The sequence below is a fragment of the Salvelinus sp. IW2-2015 genome, linkage group LG31, assembly GCF_002910315.2.
Source record: "Salvelinus sp. IW2-2015 linkage group LG31, ASM291031v2, whole genome shotgun sequence".
NCBI lineage: Eukaryota > Metazoa > Chordata > Actinopteri > Salmoniformes > Salmonidae > Salvelinus > Salvelinus sp. IW2-2015.
This window is the reverse complement of record NC_036870.1, coordinates 8,038,033-8,053,534: the sequence shown is the minus strand read 5'-3', so window position 1 is coordinate 8,053,534 and position 15,502 is coordinate 8,038,033. Positions and strand designations below refer to the sequence as shown.

The window sequence follows — 15,502 nt, the reverse complement described above, 5'->3', positions numbered from 1 at the left end:
GCCTTGCTTTGAGAGACTTAGTCTAAGGATCATATCACCTCCACGCTACCTGACACCCTAGACCCTACTTCAATTTGCTTTACCGCCTCCCAATAGGTCCACAGACAATCGCAATCACACTGCACACCTGCCCTAACCCATCTGGACAAGAGGAATAACTATGTAAGAATGCTGTTCATCGACTACAGCTCAGCATTTAACACCATAGTACCCTCCAAACCGTCATTTAGCTGAGACCCTCGACCCGCCCTGTGCAACTTGGTCCTGGACTTCTTGGGCCCCCCAGGTGGTGAGGGTAGGAACAACACTCCACCCGTGATCCTCAACCTGGGGACCCACAAGGGTGCATTCTCAGCCTGTTCCTGTACTCCTGTTCACCCATGACTGCGTGGCCATGCACGCCTCCAACTCAATTATCAAGTTTGAGACACACTACAGTGGTAGGCTTGATTACCAACAACGACGAGACGGCTACAGGGAGGAGGTGAGGGCCCTCGAGTGTGGTGTCAGGAACATAACCTCACACTCAACGTCAACAAACAAAGGAGATAATAATTGTATTGTTTACCAAGATACATTGAATGTTCCCAATGCTAGTTACAGTTTTGATTTAAATGGGCTTGAAAATCTATGGCAAAACTTGAAAATGGCTCTCCAGCAATGGTCAACAATTTTAAAAAATAATGTGCAAATATTGTACAATGCAGGTGTACAAACTCTGGCAGTTTACCCAGAAATGCTCACAGCTGTAATCCCTGCCAAAGGGATTCTAACATGTAATGAGTCAGGGGTGTGAATACGTATGTCAATTTGATAGTTCTGTACGTTCAATACATTTGCAAACATATATTTTCACTTTGTCATTATGGTGTATTGTGTGTAGTTTAGTGAGATTCTTAAAAGTACGTTATTAAAATTAATTTTGAATTCAGACTGTAATTCAACACAATGTGGAATAAGGGCTATGAATCCTATCTGAAGGTACTGTACATTCAACTGTGTTTGGTATTATAGCACTGCAATCACTGAGCTGTTTGAATATATGGATTATTGCTGCAAGGACTCTGATTCATATAAGCATAATGACACAACTATACAGTATGGTAGAGAAAAGTGGATTGATTCTTTGTTCAAAATCTCAGCATTCTTTTATTGTAGAAAAGTGCATGCAACCTATTTCGATTAATCTGTTAAACATTAAACAAACAAAGATGTACACGATTTATTATTGAATACTTTTTAAAAGAACAATTGTTTATAGGAAAATAAATGAACACATAAAAATAAATACAACTCTTGAACATTATTTTGGTGAATGTTCCCAAATAAACTACAATAAGTCTGAATAAATAGAGAGGAAATGGAAAGAAAAATGATGGAGGGAGAGAGAGATGAAAGAGAGAGGGAGAAAGGTGTAGAAAGAGCAGGTTGAGAGAAAATAAGTTCTGTCATTTCATCTCTGTGACCACTCTCTTTATTTCATAAACGCATTGAATATAATGAATATTTTATTGGGTCTCTGTACCGCTTTGAAATCATCCCTGAGCTTCTTCACTCGTATCATGTCTGCTTTCTGACAACATTTTAGGACCATCAGCTCCACAAAGACCTCTGCTCCCACCTGGAGGAACAACGGAGTGATTACAACTGTCACATGAATGACAAAAAAGTCCAAGTTCTTTCCTGTAAGAAACTGAAAGTAAATTCGACAACTATTTTATGTAGCTTCACCCGAGACTGCTCGACAGCAGAAGAAATGGTAGGTTAATATTTGTATTTAAGTCAGGTGTCAGATCTTTAGGCGTCACTTCTTATTTATCCCAACGAAACGTGAAGATAATAAGGCCGATGCTCAACTTCTTGCTAATAAATGGCAGGTAAAAATATAGAATACCCAACTAGGCCCAGTATGGCGGAGGGCGCACAAAGAAGTCTACGAAATGTGTTCTCGTTTACACAGCGATCTGACGCTAATATGTCATCTATTATGCCGATATATTAATATATTTATCCTAAAATAATACATTCTTATGTTGAAAGAAACAACAGGAAATCGAGTGTATTCAGTGTATTTCTTCCACACTTTGAAAGGAGGTCATGTCATTGCTATATGCAGAATTGAGTTCCGTTACATTTGTTCAGTGTATACCTTAGTAGCTATCGTATATATATACTTGCTTTTAATTAGTAGGCATTTTAGAATGGGCGAAAATAGGGACTTTTATATTATGTGTGTGTTACCACCATGTTACCCAGCAGGCTATGCGGGCGCGGGTTAAAGAATGCCTTGCATGGCTAAACATGGAGTTTTCTAGCTGAAGTATATGTTCATTAAAAGTAGTTAAACCTACGACCCGGTTTGTCATTATATAAGGAACAAACATAACAATGTGAAATTAGGAAAATAATGTAAAATTTCTAAAAGTGAGTACTTTAAATACCAGGATTTTATACTAATTTCGGCTGTGGTAGATTTCGACAAGATATCCCTCTTTACACACTAGGTATTTACTTACTGCATTCATTTTTACTAAACAGTACGTTCTATAATAGTATGTAGATTTCAGACATGGCCTATGACTTCCCGTAGCAGCTGCTCCCAGTCAACCCAGAACAAACGGATGCGTAAAAACGGTAAAAATGCAGACAATTTTGGGGTTGAAGGTGGGACATGGAGATAGATAGAGGACTCAACTTTGATCTATGCCATTTAACATCTGAAATCATGGGCAGCGCCATGGGGTATCTCCATTTTAAAGTAGTACATTTTCTTCTTCAGCCAGTGAGTTGGAAGTCCCACCCAGTTGACTACATTAATACGATGAAATCCCTCAATGGCGCCTGCTCATTTATAACATATATCTTTGGCCACTAGAGGCCTCTATTTTCTATGGTTGGGCAGGTTGGAACATTTGGGCTAAAGGTACAACTTTGACGTCAATTATACATAAACTGTATCCCATCTAGCCATGACAAGGTTCGGGCGGATTGGTGTCTGCCTAGGCCTGGGTCATTTCTACAATGCAGTGCGTTTTCTGTCTCCAGGAAATATCACTTTTTATTTAGTTTCAAATGTGGATTCCAAAATGCTTTAAATATAAGGTCCTTAAAAACTAAAAATGCATCCTGAAAGGGAATCGTATGTATTTTGAACACTATTCTTCAGTGGATGAAAGTGTTTTTGCCATGTCCCTGGGTTATTCATCAACTTCCGCAAGAAATATAAGCTACAATAAATTGTATCTTTCTTCATTATTTATATGTCCTAGTTAATTCTCTCATCAATAATGTTTTTTAAATTATTTGTATTATGGCATTAATATTATTTGTGTTTAAGATGTTCGCTGTGTCCCTGATATCACTTTCCACCCTGTTAGTTTGTTGTAAATCTCCATTTAAGAAAACCACCCTTTCCTAAAATGACACCACATTCAGGAAATAATTTCTTTGGTGTGAAAACAATGGTCTAAATCTACATAAATATTAACAATCAGTTGTATCTATTTTTCATGTTTCATGATGTTAGTATGTATGTCCCACTCATACATGTCTACCCTGTTAGGTTAAATAGAGAAAATTCACCAAATTTCTAAATGTTAAAAAATGATTGATAGAGAAGTTAAAATCCTGTTCAAGTGTCCACCATTGTGCTAGTTCAAACTTGCTCAGTCATACATGTCCTTTTTCTGATAGAATACTACAAAATATATTATTATTTTTTTCTCCAAAAGTTATGAGGTCCAAAAGGCACCACATTGTAGGAATGACCTGCCTAATACAATTTCCTAAAAGATGACCAACATGAAAAAGACAACGAAATAYCCTAATTACATAACGACTATAATTTATTTATATCAAGTCAGCTAAACTTGCTTATTTATTTCATCTTTGGCTACCATTACAAGATAGCCTAGGTTACCATTACAAGACAGGTAGCTACTGTTTTCTTGTTTCATTACTCAGGGTTGTACAGTTCTGAGGTGCTGAAAAGTTAGGTCGGGTACCGTATCAACAGAACTATTGTTGCAATGGGTGACGACACCGTCAGTGTTTTATCCAAACATCATTTATTTTAGAATACAATGAAACCTGCAATTGTGCTCGTTTCCTGGCACATTGCACGTCTCCTTCACCGTGGCAACACTTTCAGGAGAACTTCAGTGCCCGTATAAGTGGGAACTCTGTGAAGGAATATACAGGTATCTGCCAACATAAAGTATGTTAACAAGGAGACACCATGAGCCAGAACAGCTTCAATACACATTGGCATACATTCTAGAATAGTCTGGAACTCTATCAGAGGGATGCGACACCATTCTTCCATGAGAAATTCCATCATTTGGTGTTTTGTTGATTGTGGTGGAAAACGCTGCCTCAGGCACGGCTCCAGAGTCTCCTATACGTGTTTCATTGGTTTGAGATCTGGCGACACACACCCTTTAAAGACCATATGCTCCTTTGAGACCCCTCTTTCAATGTCCCTGAGATCTCTTCTAGCCATGGTAGCCAAAATTATGGGCAACTGGACATTTTTATACATGACCCAAAGCATGATGGGATGTTTTAATGGCTTAATTAACTCAGGAACCACACCTGTGTGTATATACTTTGTATCTCATTTACTCCAGTGTTTCCATTGTTTTGTAGGTTACCTGTATGTCAAAAGCAGTTGATGTGTCTTGACTTTAAAATATCTGTTGTACATTTAGCAAAGTAACAATTTCTAATGTTGTAAAAAATGACCTGATTCTTATTTTGTTCCACACATTTAAGAGTTGTTACGGCGACCAGCACACAATGCTGTCCTCAGTGATGGTAGGTATGGAAACACAGAAAAAACTGACACAAACTATATTAATTTAATTTAAATTACATTTAAGATGAACATTTACTAAGATATAAATTGTTGTCCTTTACTGCTGGGATGAATAATACACATTTGTTTAGTAATTTTATTTTCAATAAAGTCTGGTTTCACTCTTCTCATTATTCCTTCACCAGTGCTGCCCCCTCCTGGTGACTTCCAGGTCCTGTTGCTGACATTAGATTCTGTGTCCTCGAGCTGGAGTTCTCCTCAGGGGCTGACAGGACCACAGACATTCAGAGTGACCTGGGGGTGTGAGGTGAACAAGCTCAACAAGAGTGAAAGGTGAGCTCATCTTGAAATAAGCAGTCTCAAACCTGGTGAAAAGTACCAGTTCAACATGGCTACAGAGGGAGAAGATGGAAGACAAAGCAGATGGGTCTCAGCATCCCTATCCACAGGTACAGTAGGCTAACTTGTGTTTTTTATTCAGACTACATAGTCTTCATTACTAGAGACATTTTTGGACTCTGTCAAACACACATCCTTTCTAACAAGTCTTGATTTTTGTTCCAGTGTGCCACACCAGAGATTTAAAGTACCATTTGGAAGAGACATCCTTCACTCTCCACTGGTCCAAGGCTGAAGATGAGAAAGTCCCACAGCACTTCTTCATATCCAACTGCATCCCAGGAACAGACACCCTCACAGCCATTACTGACGACTGCCACAAAACTTTCTCAAACCTGCAACCTGGCACCGAGTACACTGTTAGTGTTACAACTGTGCTGAGCAATGGGGAACAGAGTGAATCTGTCTCTACAACAGTCTGCACTAGTAAGAGCTCTTCCCCCAATTACAGCTCATTATCTCTTTACCAGTAACTAGAGAGATTTTGTTACTTTACAAATAACATTTTTGTTTTGTTGTTAGTGATCTGTTTTTTTTGTGTGTGTTTTTCCCCCCATATCTAAAGCCTTGGCTTTATTCTACTTTTCCACCCTTAAGGCTATAAACATTTTATTAAATGTTTAAGTGATAAATATTTGTGAATATGAGGTGAACTAAAATGTTAAGGTAGAAATAGGGCTGTTGTGGCATATTGCATGTACAGTAACACACAGTTACATGACCTTTCAACATCATCAAATCAGAACCATGGACAGTGTAGTGACTTGACTTAGATAACAGTCCTCAGATTAATGTTAAACTAATCAATGAACTATATTTCATTGTTACCCAATAAAATGAATCACGTAACACTTAACTCATTAGGATTTGGGGCACCACGAGAGCGGTTCTTTAAAGAGTTACCATCTCCCGAATTAAACTCTTAAAGGTCTTTACCTATCACATCTATAAACAGTCAACTTATGAATCATGACCTCGTATCATATCACCATTRGTAAACTCGTTGCATCTGCAAAAACCTGAGCCTTACTTATGTTTCAGAACTACGGAAATTGGTTTAATTATTTATTTAGATGCTAATTAAATGGGAACACAGGTGAAAACACACCCACTGTACAGGTTATTGACTGGAGACATAATGCGATGAAAACAGGTCCCTAGCGGAATTACAACTTTGATGCTCGTGAACAGTCATTACAACAGCCATATCATATGTGTCACTGTAATAGACTTTGCACAGGTGATATGATGTTGAAATGTTGCTGAAATAGTAAAGGTAGCTCCTGTTTTCTTTGCGACTTCCGATAACTCGCCATGGTTCTAAATCAATAGTTGTTTAGTGATCCAAACATTTCTGAAACATTACTTTGAGGGGGGGGGGGGGGGCTGGGGGGGGCTTCCCCTGTGATTTTACCCACACACAGCTACTGAAATCGAAACAGATTTGACGTATTATACTGAACAAAAATATATACGCAACAATTTAAATCATTTTACTGAGTTAAAGTTCATATAAGGAAATCTGTCAATTGAAATAAATTCATTAGGCCCTAATCTATGGATTTCACAAGACTGGGCAGGGGCCAGGCCCCCCCTTGGGAGCCAGGCCCACCCACTTGGGAGCCAGGCCCAGCCAATCAGAATGAGTTTTTCCCCACAAAAGGGCTTTATTACAGACAGAAATACTCCTCAGTTTCATCAGCTCTCCAGGTGGCTGGTCTCAGACAATCCCACAGGTGAAGAAGACCGATGTGGAGGCACTGGGCTAACGTGGTTGCACGTGGTCTGTGATTGTGAGGCCGGTTGGAAGTACTGCAAAAATCTCTAAAACGATGTTGAAAGCGGCTTATGGTAGAAATATGAACATTCAATTATTTGTCAACATCTCTGGTAGACATTCCTGCAGTCAGTATGCTAATTGCACAATCCCTCAAAAGTCATCTATGGCATTGTGTTGTGACAAAACTGCACATTTTATAGTGGCCCAATATTGCCCCCAGCACCTGTGTAATGATCATGCTGTTTAATGCCATGCCTGTCATGCTGTTTAATGCCACGCCTGTCAGGTGGCAAAGGATAAATACTCACTGACACGGATGTAAACAAATTTGAGAGAAATTAGCTTTTTGTACGAATGGAACATTTCTAGGATATTTTATTCCAACGAATGAAACATGGGACCAATGTTGCCTTTACATGTTGCTTTTATATTTTTGTTCAGTATTGTAAAGGCAAGATTAAATTGAGAATAGTCTGATGGGTGAAAATATGATCACTTGATGAGAGAACAGTGTGGGCAGTCTGAAGCTMTTTTGCTTGCACTCTGTCCCTATAGTCCTATCATGCAGCCCATATATGTTTTGATTTCTAAGACATTCTAAGGTTTCTATAGTTCACAACTAAAGTTGCCAAATAACTTTGAATCTAGCATATAGGACCTATTTCAAATGATCACTTTTACACTCAACATAGCCACTTCATATGAGCACCGGCTCTGGATTGGGAAAAATATCCTCTATTTTATTCAGCTAAGTTCAATTATATTCTTCTTACTATAAATGTATATAATATAAAATAATRGCACAGGACTTAAGCATATCTTGTCTGCTAAATGAGCAAGCCTACAGTCTATGGCATGGCACATGGCCAGATAACATACAGTAGGTCAAATCTTCTGTTCTTCTGAAATACATTGTCTTCATATCATAATGTTTCTTTAGTCCTCCTAACATAAATCATTGATTATTGTGATGGTGTATATTCAATTATTTAGACTTTTTAAAAATATAGATATTGCAAAGCTATGCATCATATCCCAGGCGTTTATTTGCATATATCACTGGACACAACAGGCAATTATCAGAGCCAGGCTTCTTTTTGAGCCAGGCGTCTATTTCCTTTATGTACACAGCTTTTGCTCATTTGCATAGTTAATTGTTTAATTCGAGGATTCACTTCCAGCATTGTAATACATGTATTTATTTCCTGTACTAAATGAGTTATCATTTACACGTCACATTTATTTGGTCTTAGTATGCCTCTATTTCGATTCTAAAAAATTACTTCCTTTGACAGAATAATTATTCTCATCTTTGACTGTGCATTTTCAGCAGTTCTTACTTGCACCACTAGAGGGCGATCAGCCGATTTCTTGGAGTCTACTCCCGAAGCTCTTCACTTTTTGTGCTTGCCAGTTAGCAGTTGTCAGCTGTTAGCAGCCAGTGGCTAGCAGTTTCTTACTGACTATAAACATGGATGATTTCCATAATGATTGCATAACCAGCTGACAAAATGTCATGACCTCCACATCCCTAGCTAGAACATCTTAAAATATTACAGCAATCTTAGTGAAACACCTAGCAGCCTAATCAAGAGATGTTGTACTGTTGGGGAGGCTGAAAGAGGCCTAGTTCAGCTATTATCTGAGAGGAAGTTATGTATGTCTTTATCAAAGGCTTGAGGACTTTCTTTTTTTTTTACAAGTTTTACATTTTTCTGATTATACAATTTTTGAGAAATGTCAAGTGGAACATCTATTAAACATTTCATTACATTTGAGTGTACAAAACATTTTTCCCTCAGAAGAGCCTCAATACGTTGGGTCGTAGACTCAACATTGTGTGGTAAGCGTACCACAGGGATGCTGGCCGAAGTTGACTGGCCAAATGTTTCCCACAGTTGGGTCAAGTTGGCTGGATGTCCTTTGGGTGGTGGAACATTCTTGATACACACTTGAAACTGTTGAGCGTGAAAAACTCAATAGCATTGCAGTTCTTGACCCAAACTTATGCTCCTGGAACATACCCTGTTTAAAGGCACTTAAATATTTCTGTCTTGCCCATTCACCCTCTGAATGCCACACATAAAATACGTCTCAATTATCTCAAGGCTTGAAAATCCTTTAACATGTCTCCTCCCCCTTCATCTACACGGATTGAAGTATATTTAACGAGTGACATCAAAAAGGATCATAGCTTTCATCTGGATTCACCTGGTCTGTCATAGAAAGTCTGTCATGGAAAGAGCAGGTATCCTTAATGTTTTGTACCCTCAGTGTATATCTGGACTTAAACTGTAACCCTGACAATAATGTATTGATTTTCCCTTAGTACTTCCTGCTCCAGAGCAGCTGAATGTTGACTCAGTGGACACCACATCAGCTGCTGTTAGCTGGAGCCAGCCACCAGGATTGGACCAAACCCAACATCATTACCAGATCTCCTACCGCTGTCCAGGGAAAGAACCACACATCACTACCACGTCTTCACACAGCATCACTCTCTCTGACCTGAAACCTGCTACTGAATACTCTGTCACTGTCTGCACTGTGCTGGAAAATGGAAAGCAAAGTCAACTGGTGTTAACAACCTTCACCACAGGTAAGTACCCTACTTAAGAATTATTTCTGGTTATCAAAATGACTATATGTGATTTCCCCAGATCTCAAAATGCAGTTTGTTTGTGAAATTAGTAAAAGTTGTTTATGCGGTGCATTCTTAAAGGTTTCAGACCACCTGACTTTTTCCACATTTTGTTGCATTCCAGCCTTATTCTAAAATGGATTTAATATATTTAGCTTGTCAATCTACAAACAATACCCCATAATGGCAAAGCAAAAAATGGTTGAGAATTTGTTGCAAATTTATTACAAATAAAAAACAAATACCTTATTTACATAGGTATTCAGACTCTTTGCTATGAGACTTGAAATTGAGCTTAGGTGCATCCTATTTCCACTGGTCCTCCTTGATATGTTTCTACAACTTGATTGTAGTCCKCCTGTGGTAAATTCAATTGATTGGACATGATTTGGAAATGCACACACCTGTCTATATAAGGTCCCACAGTTGACAGTGTATGTCAGAGCAAAAACCAAGCCATTTGGTGGAAGGAATTGTCCATAGAGCTCGGAAACAGGATTGTGTCGAGGCACAGTTCTGGGGAAGGGTTCCAAAAAACGTCTGCAGCATTGAAGGTCCCCAAGAACACAGTGGCTTCTATCATTCTTAAATGGAAGAAGTTTGGAACCACCAAGACTCTTCCTAGAGCTGGCCAAAACTGTGCAATCAGGGGAGAAGGGCCTTAGTCAGGTAGGTGACCGAGAAACCGATGGTCACTCTGACAGAGCTCCAGAGTTCCTCTATGGAGATGGAAGAACCTTCCAGAAGGACAACCAGCCCTGCATCACTCCACCAGTCAGGCCTTTATGTTAGATTGTCCAGACGGAAGCCGTTCCTCAGTAAAAGGCACATGAAAGCCCATTTGGAGTTTGCCAAGAGCCACCTAAAGGACTCTCAGACCARGAGAAACAAGAGTCTCTGGTCTGATGAAACCAAGATTGAACTGTTTGGCCTGAATGRGAATCGTCACGTCTGTAGGAAACCTGGCACCATCCCTACGGTGAAGCATGTTGGTGGCAGCATCATGCTGTGGGGATGTTTTTCAGCGGCAGGGACTGGGAGACTAGTCATGATCGAGGAAGAGATTAACGGAGCAAAGTACAGAAAGATCCTTGATGAAAACCTGCTCCAGAGCGCTCAGGACCTCAGACTGGGTGGAAGGTTCACCTTCCAACAGGACAACGACCCTAAGCACACAGCCAAGACAACGCAGGAGTGGCTTCGGAACACGACTGTGAATGTCCTTGAGTGGCCCAGCCAGAGCCTGAACTTGAACCCGATCGAACATCTCTGGAGAGACCTGATAATAGCTGTGCTTTGACGCCCCCCATCCAACCTGACAGGGCTTGAGAAGATCTAAAAAGAATGGGATTAACTTCCCAAATACAGGTGTGCCAAGCTTGTAGCGTCATACCCAAGAAGACTCGAGGCTGTAATCACTTCCAAAGCTGCTTCAACAAAGTACTGAGTAAAGMGTCTGAGTATTAATGTAAATGTGATGTTTCAGTTGTTTTTTTCATCAAATGTGTAATATAAAAAATAAAAAAATGTTTTGTCATTATGGAGTATTGTGTGTAGATTGACAAGGGGGGAAAAATTTCTTTAAAACATTTTAGAAAAAGGCTGTAACGTCACAGAATGTGGAAAAGTTAAGGGGTCTGAATACTTTGCGAAAGCACTAATATCAGAGTTCACACTTTCACGCTTTTCACGCTTTCATGCTCTCGAATAGCCCTGACGATATGCAACTTTTCAGGGAAGTTAGAAACCAATATACACAGGCAGTTAGGAAAGAAAAGGCTAGCTTTTTCAAACAGAAATTTGCATCTTGTAGCACAAACTCCAAAAAGTTCTGGGACACTGTAAAGTCCATGGAGAATAAGAGCACCTCCTCCCAGCTGCCCACTGCACTGAGGCTAGGAAACACTGTCACCACCGATAAATCTGAGATAATTGAGAATTTCAATAAGCATTTTTCTACGGCTGGTCATGCTTTCCACCTGGCTACCCCTACCCCGGTCAACAACTCTGCACCCCCCACAGCTACTCGCCCAAGCCTCCACAGCTTCTCCTTCACCCAAATCCAGATAGCTGATGTTCTGTAAGAGCTGCAAAATCTGGACCCCTACAAATCAGCTGGGCTAGACAATCTGGACCCTCTCTTTCTAAAATTATCCGCCGCAATTGCTGCAACCCCTATTACTAGCCTGTTCAACTCTCTTTTGTATCGTCTGAGATCCCCAAAGATTGGAAAGTTGCCGCGGTCATCCCCCTCTTCAAAAGCAGAGACACCCTAGACCCAAACTGCTACAGACCTATATCTATCCTACCCTGCCTCTCTAAGGTCTTCGAAAGAAAAGTTAACAAAGCATTTCGAATCCCACAGTACCTTCTCCGCTATGCAATCTGGTTTCCGAGCTGGTCATGGGTGCACCTCAGCCACGCTCAAGGTCCTAAACGACATCATAACCGCCATCGATAAAAGACAATACTGTGCTGCCGTATTCATCGACCTGGCCAAGGCTTTCAACTCTGTCAATCACCGCATTCTTATCGGCAGACTCAATAGCCTTGGCGTCTGAAATGACTGCCTCGCCTGGTTCACCAACTACTTCTCAGATAGAGTTCAGTGTGTCAAATCGGAGGGCCTGTTGTCCGGACCTCTGGCAGTCTCTATGGGGGTGGCACAGGGTTCAATTCTCGGTCGGGCCGCCTCTCTTCTCTGTATACATCAATGATGTCGCTCTTGCTGCTGGTGATTCTCTGATTCACCTCTACGCAGACAACACCATTCTGTATACTTCTGGCCCTTCTTTGGACACTGTGTTAACAACCCTCCAGGCGAGCTTCAATGCCATACAACTCTCCTTCCGTGGCCTCCATTTGCTCTTAAATGCAAGTAAAACTAAATGCATGCTCTTCAACCGATCGCTGCCCGCACCTGCCGCCCGTCTAGCATCACTACTCTGGACGGTTCTGACTTAGTATGTGTAGTTATACCACATATTCTAGGTGTCTGGTTAGACTGTAAACTCTCCTTCCAGACTCATATTAAGCATCTCCAATCCAAAATTAAATCTAGAATTGGCTTCCTATTTCGCAAACAAAGCATCCTTCACTCATGCTGCCAAACATACCCTCGTAAACTGACTATCCTACGATCCTTGACTTCGGCGATGTCATTTACAAAATAGACTGCATCCAATGTGCTGAGTAGAGTGTTGGAGGCTATCACAGTGCCATCCGTTTTGTCACCAAAGCCCCATATAGATGACCTGGAGCCAGTGGTTTGGCGACGAATATGAAGCGAGGGCCAGCCAACGAGAGCATACAGGTCGCAGTGGTGGGTCGTATAAGCATTTGCTTGGTAAAGCCCCGCCTCTCAGCTCACTGGTCACCATAGCAGCACCCAACCGTAGCACGTGTTCCAGCAGGTATATTTCACTGGTCACCCCCAAAGCCAATTCCTCCTTTGGCCGCCTTTCCTCCCAGTTCTCTGCTGCCAATGACTGGAACGAACTGCAAAAGTCACTGAAGCTGGGGACTCTATATCTCCCTCTCTAACTTTAAACACCAGTAAATGAACTTGTTCTCAACTGGCCTACCTGGTTAAATAAAGGTTAAATAAAAATAAAACATTTAAATATTCCGTTCCTGTGAGTCATTATGTCATAGGAATTGATCTGCTTGCTTTAACTTTATCAGTAGTACACTATTAAACACTATTAAACATTGTTATTTGTGAGAGGATTTATAATTACACCATTCTTTTCATTTATATTAATTAATGAATATAGCAGAAATGCTTCATTTTTTTTACATGACATATCTGACCTCTGTTCTGACTTCTGCTTTTGCTTATTTTTCCCATATTAAAAGGAATTGCAAGCTTTTTTTCAATACTATTCTACCTTCTGTAGTTTCTAGAGAGATAAACATAGCCTGACCAAAGTTTATTTCCCCTTAGTACCCACTGCTCCGTCCAGCTGACTGTTGACACCACATCAGCTGCTGTTAGCTGGAACCAGCCACCAGGATTGGACCAAACAACATCATTACCAGATCTCTTACCGCTGTCCAGGGACAGAACACACATCACTCCCAATCTTCACACAGCATCACTCTCTCTGACTGGAACCTGCGACTGACATACTCTATCACTGTCTGCACTGTGCTGGAAAATGGAAAGAAAAGTCGACTGGTGTCAACAACCCTCACAACAAGTAAGGAAGTACCCTACTTAGTATTATGTTAGTGTCAAAGCTATTAAATTGTAAAACTAGTTTATCAAAATGACTATGAACTAATCATAATGGATGTGTCATCATGGATGTAAAGGTACAGTATCTTCCCTGATGAGAAATATATTGATGTGAATTCCCAACCTCATCATGCAGTTTGGTGCTGAAATTAATAAATGTTTTTTATAGTATCTGAATTCTTGCTTGTTTCCCATTAGTGTGAGTCATTATGTCAAGGAGTTGATCTGCCTCTGCTTGCTTTAACTTTATCAGTATTACAGAGTAAAACACTTGTTATTGTGGAGAGGATTTGTAATCACAGGATTCTTTTATTTTATATTTAAAGGAATTGGTGTGGCGGAACAATGTAGCAGCAGTGGACCCCGTTGCTAAATCAATACAGCAGAAACCCTTAAATCCAACTTCTGTGAGACTTCTATTCTTTAGATTATTTCTTATTTCTATTTTTTAGTACTTCCTGCTCCAGACCAGCTGACTGTTGACTCAGTGACACCACATCAGCTGCTGTTAGCTGGGAACCAGCCACCAGGATTGGACCAAAACCCAACATCATTACCAGATCTCCTACCGCTGTCCAGGGACAAAACCACACATCACTCCACATCTTCACACACATCACTCTCTCTGACCTGCAATGTTGTACTCAGCTACCTGTCACTGTCTGTACTGTGCTGGATATGAAAGAAAAGTCAACTGGTGTCAACAACCCTCACCACAGGTAAGGAATTACCCTACTAAGTAGTATTCTGTCTGGTGTCAAATTTTGACTAGTTATCAAAAAGACAAATATAATAATAAATTAAAAATCATAATTATGTGTCTGTTTTATGTTCCCAAAGACAAACAGTCATCACTCCAGAAAAGAACTAACAAAGATAATCACTTCAAACAACACACACAAAAAGGGTTTCAAAGGGGGTTCTGATAGGACACCATGGGGGTTCCCACTGAAGATGGCAAAGCCACTAGTAAGGGTTCTAAAAACACCAACCATGGATGCCCACTAAGGTTTGTCTCAGATAAGCAAACACCAACTTAGGATCTGGAGTAAAAAGGATATGGAGCTAAATAAACAGGAGTTTCTGGCTAAATGTCGTGGCCACCTTAACAGAGGTGTAGTCTCCATACATCTCTCCATCTGATGCACTGAACCAGCCGCTCATAACCAGCAGGGCCATTTTTGGCACAAGATGGCAGCGGTGTATTTTAAAAGTTTTGTACTGATCCAATGAACCATTGTATTTCTGTTAAAAATGTTGTATCAAGGACTGCCAAATGTGCCCATTTGTTTATAATAACTTTTCATGTTTAAAATTGTTGCACTTCTCAAACACATAGCATGTATTCTTTCACTGTAATAGCTGCTGTAATTGGACAGTGCAGTTAGTTAACAATAATTTAATCTTTCTGCCAATTATCAGATATGTCTACGTCCTGGGAAATTTCTTCTGTGACTTACAACCTCATGCTAATCGCATTGGCCTATGTTAGCTCAACCGTCCCATGGAAGGACACCGATCCCAAAAAGTTTAAAATACAGCAGGACCAGCAGCCTTAATACCAGCAGACCGCAGCTCTTAAATACCCAGCAGGCCAGCACAGCTGTAACACCATAACTATCCTCG

The 15,502-nt window shown here is 40.3% G+C and overlaps 1 protein-coding gene across 1 annotated transcript in view; it reads left to right on the top strand.

Moving 5' to 3' along the window:
* The first annotated feature begins 1,653 nt into the window (after positions 1-1,653).
* The window catches only part of LOC139023326 (receptor-type tyrosine-protein phosphatase H-like), a 35,317-nt gene continuing 21,468 nt past the window's right edge, over positions 1,654-15,502 (top strand). The window contains exons 1-5 of the mRNA XM_070436252.1: positions 1,654-1,759; positions 4,774-4,815; positions 5,002-5,265; positions 5,381-5,641; positions 9,325-9,594. Of these exons, the coding sequence (XP_070292353.1) occupies positions 5,205-5,265; positions 5,381-5,641; positions 9,325-9,594 (592 nt within the window). The 5' untranslated portion in view covers positions 1,654-1,759; positions 4,774-4,815; positions 5,002-5,204. The remainder of the gene's footprint in view (positions 1,760-4,773; positions 4,816-5,001; positions 5,266-5,380; positions 5,642-9,324; positions 9,595-15,502) is intronic.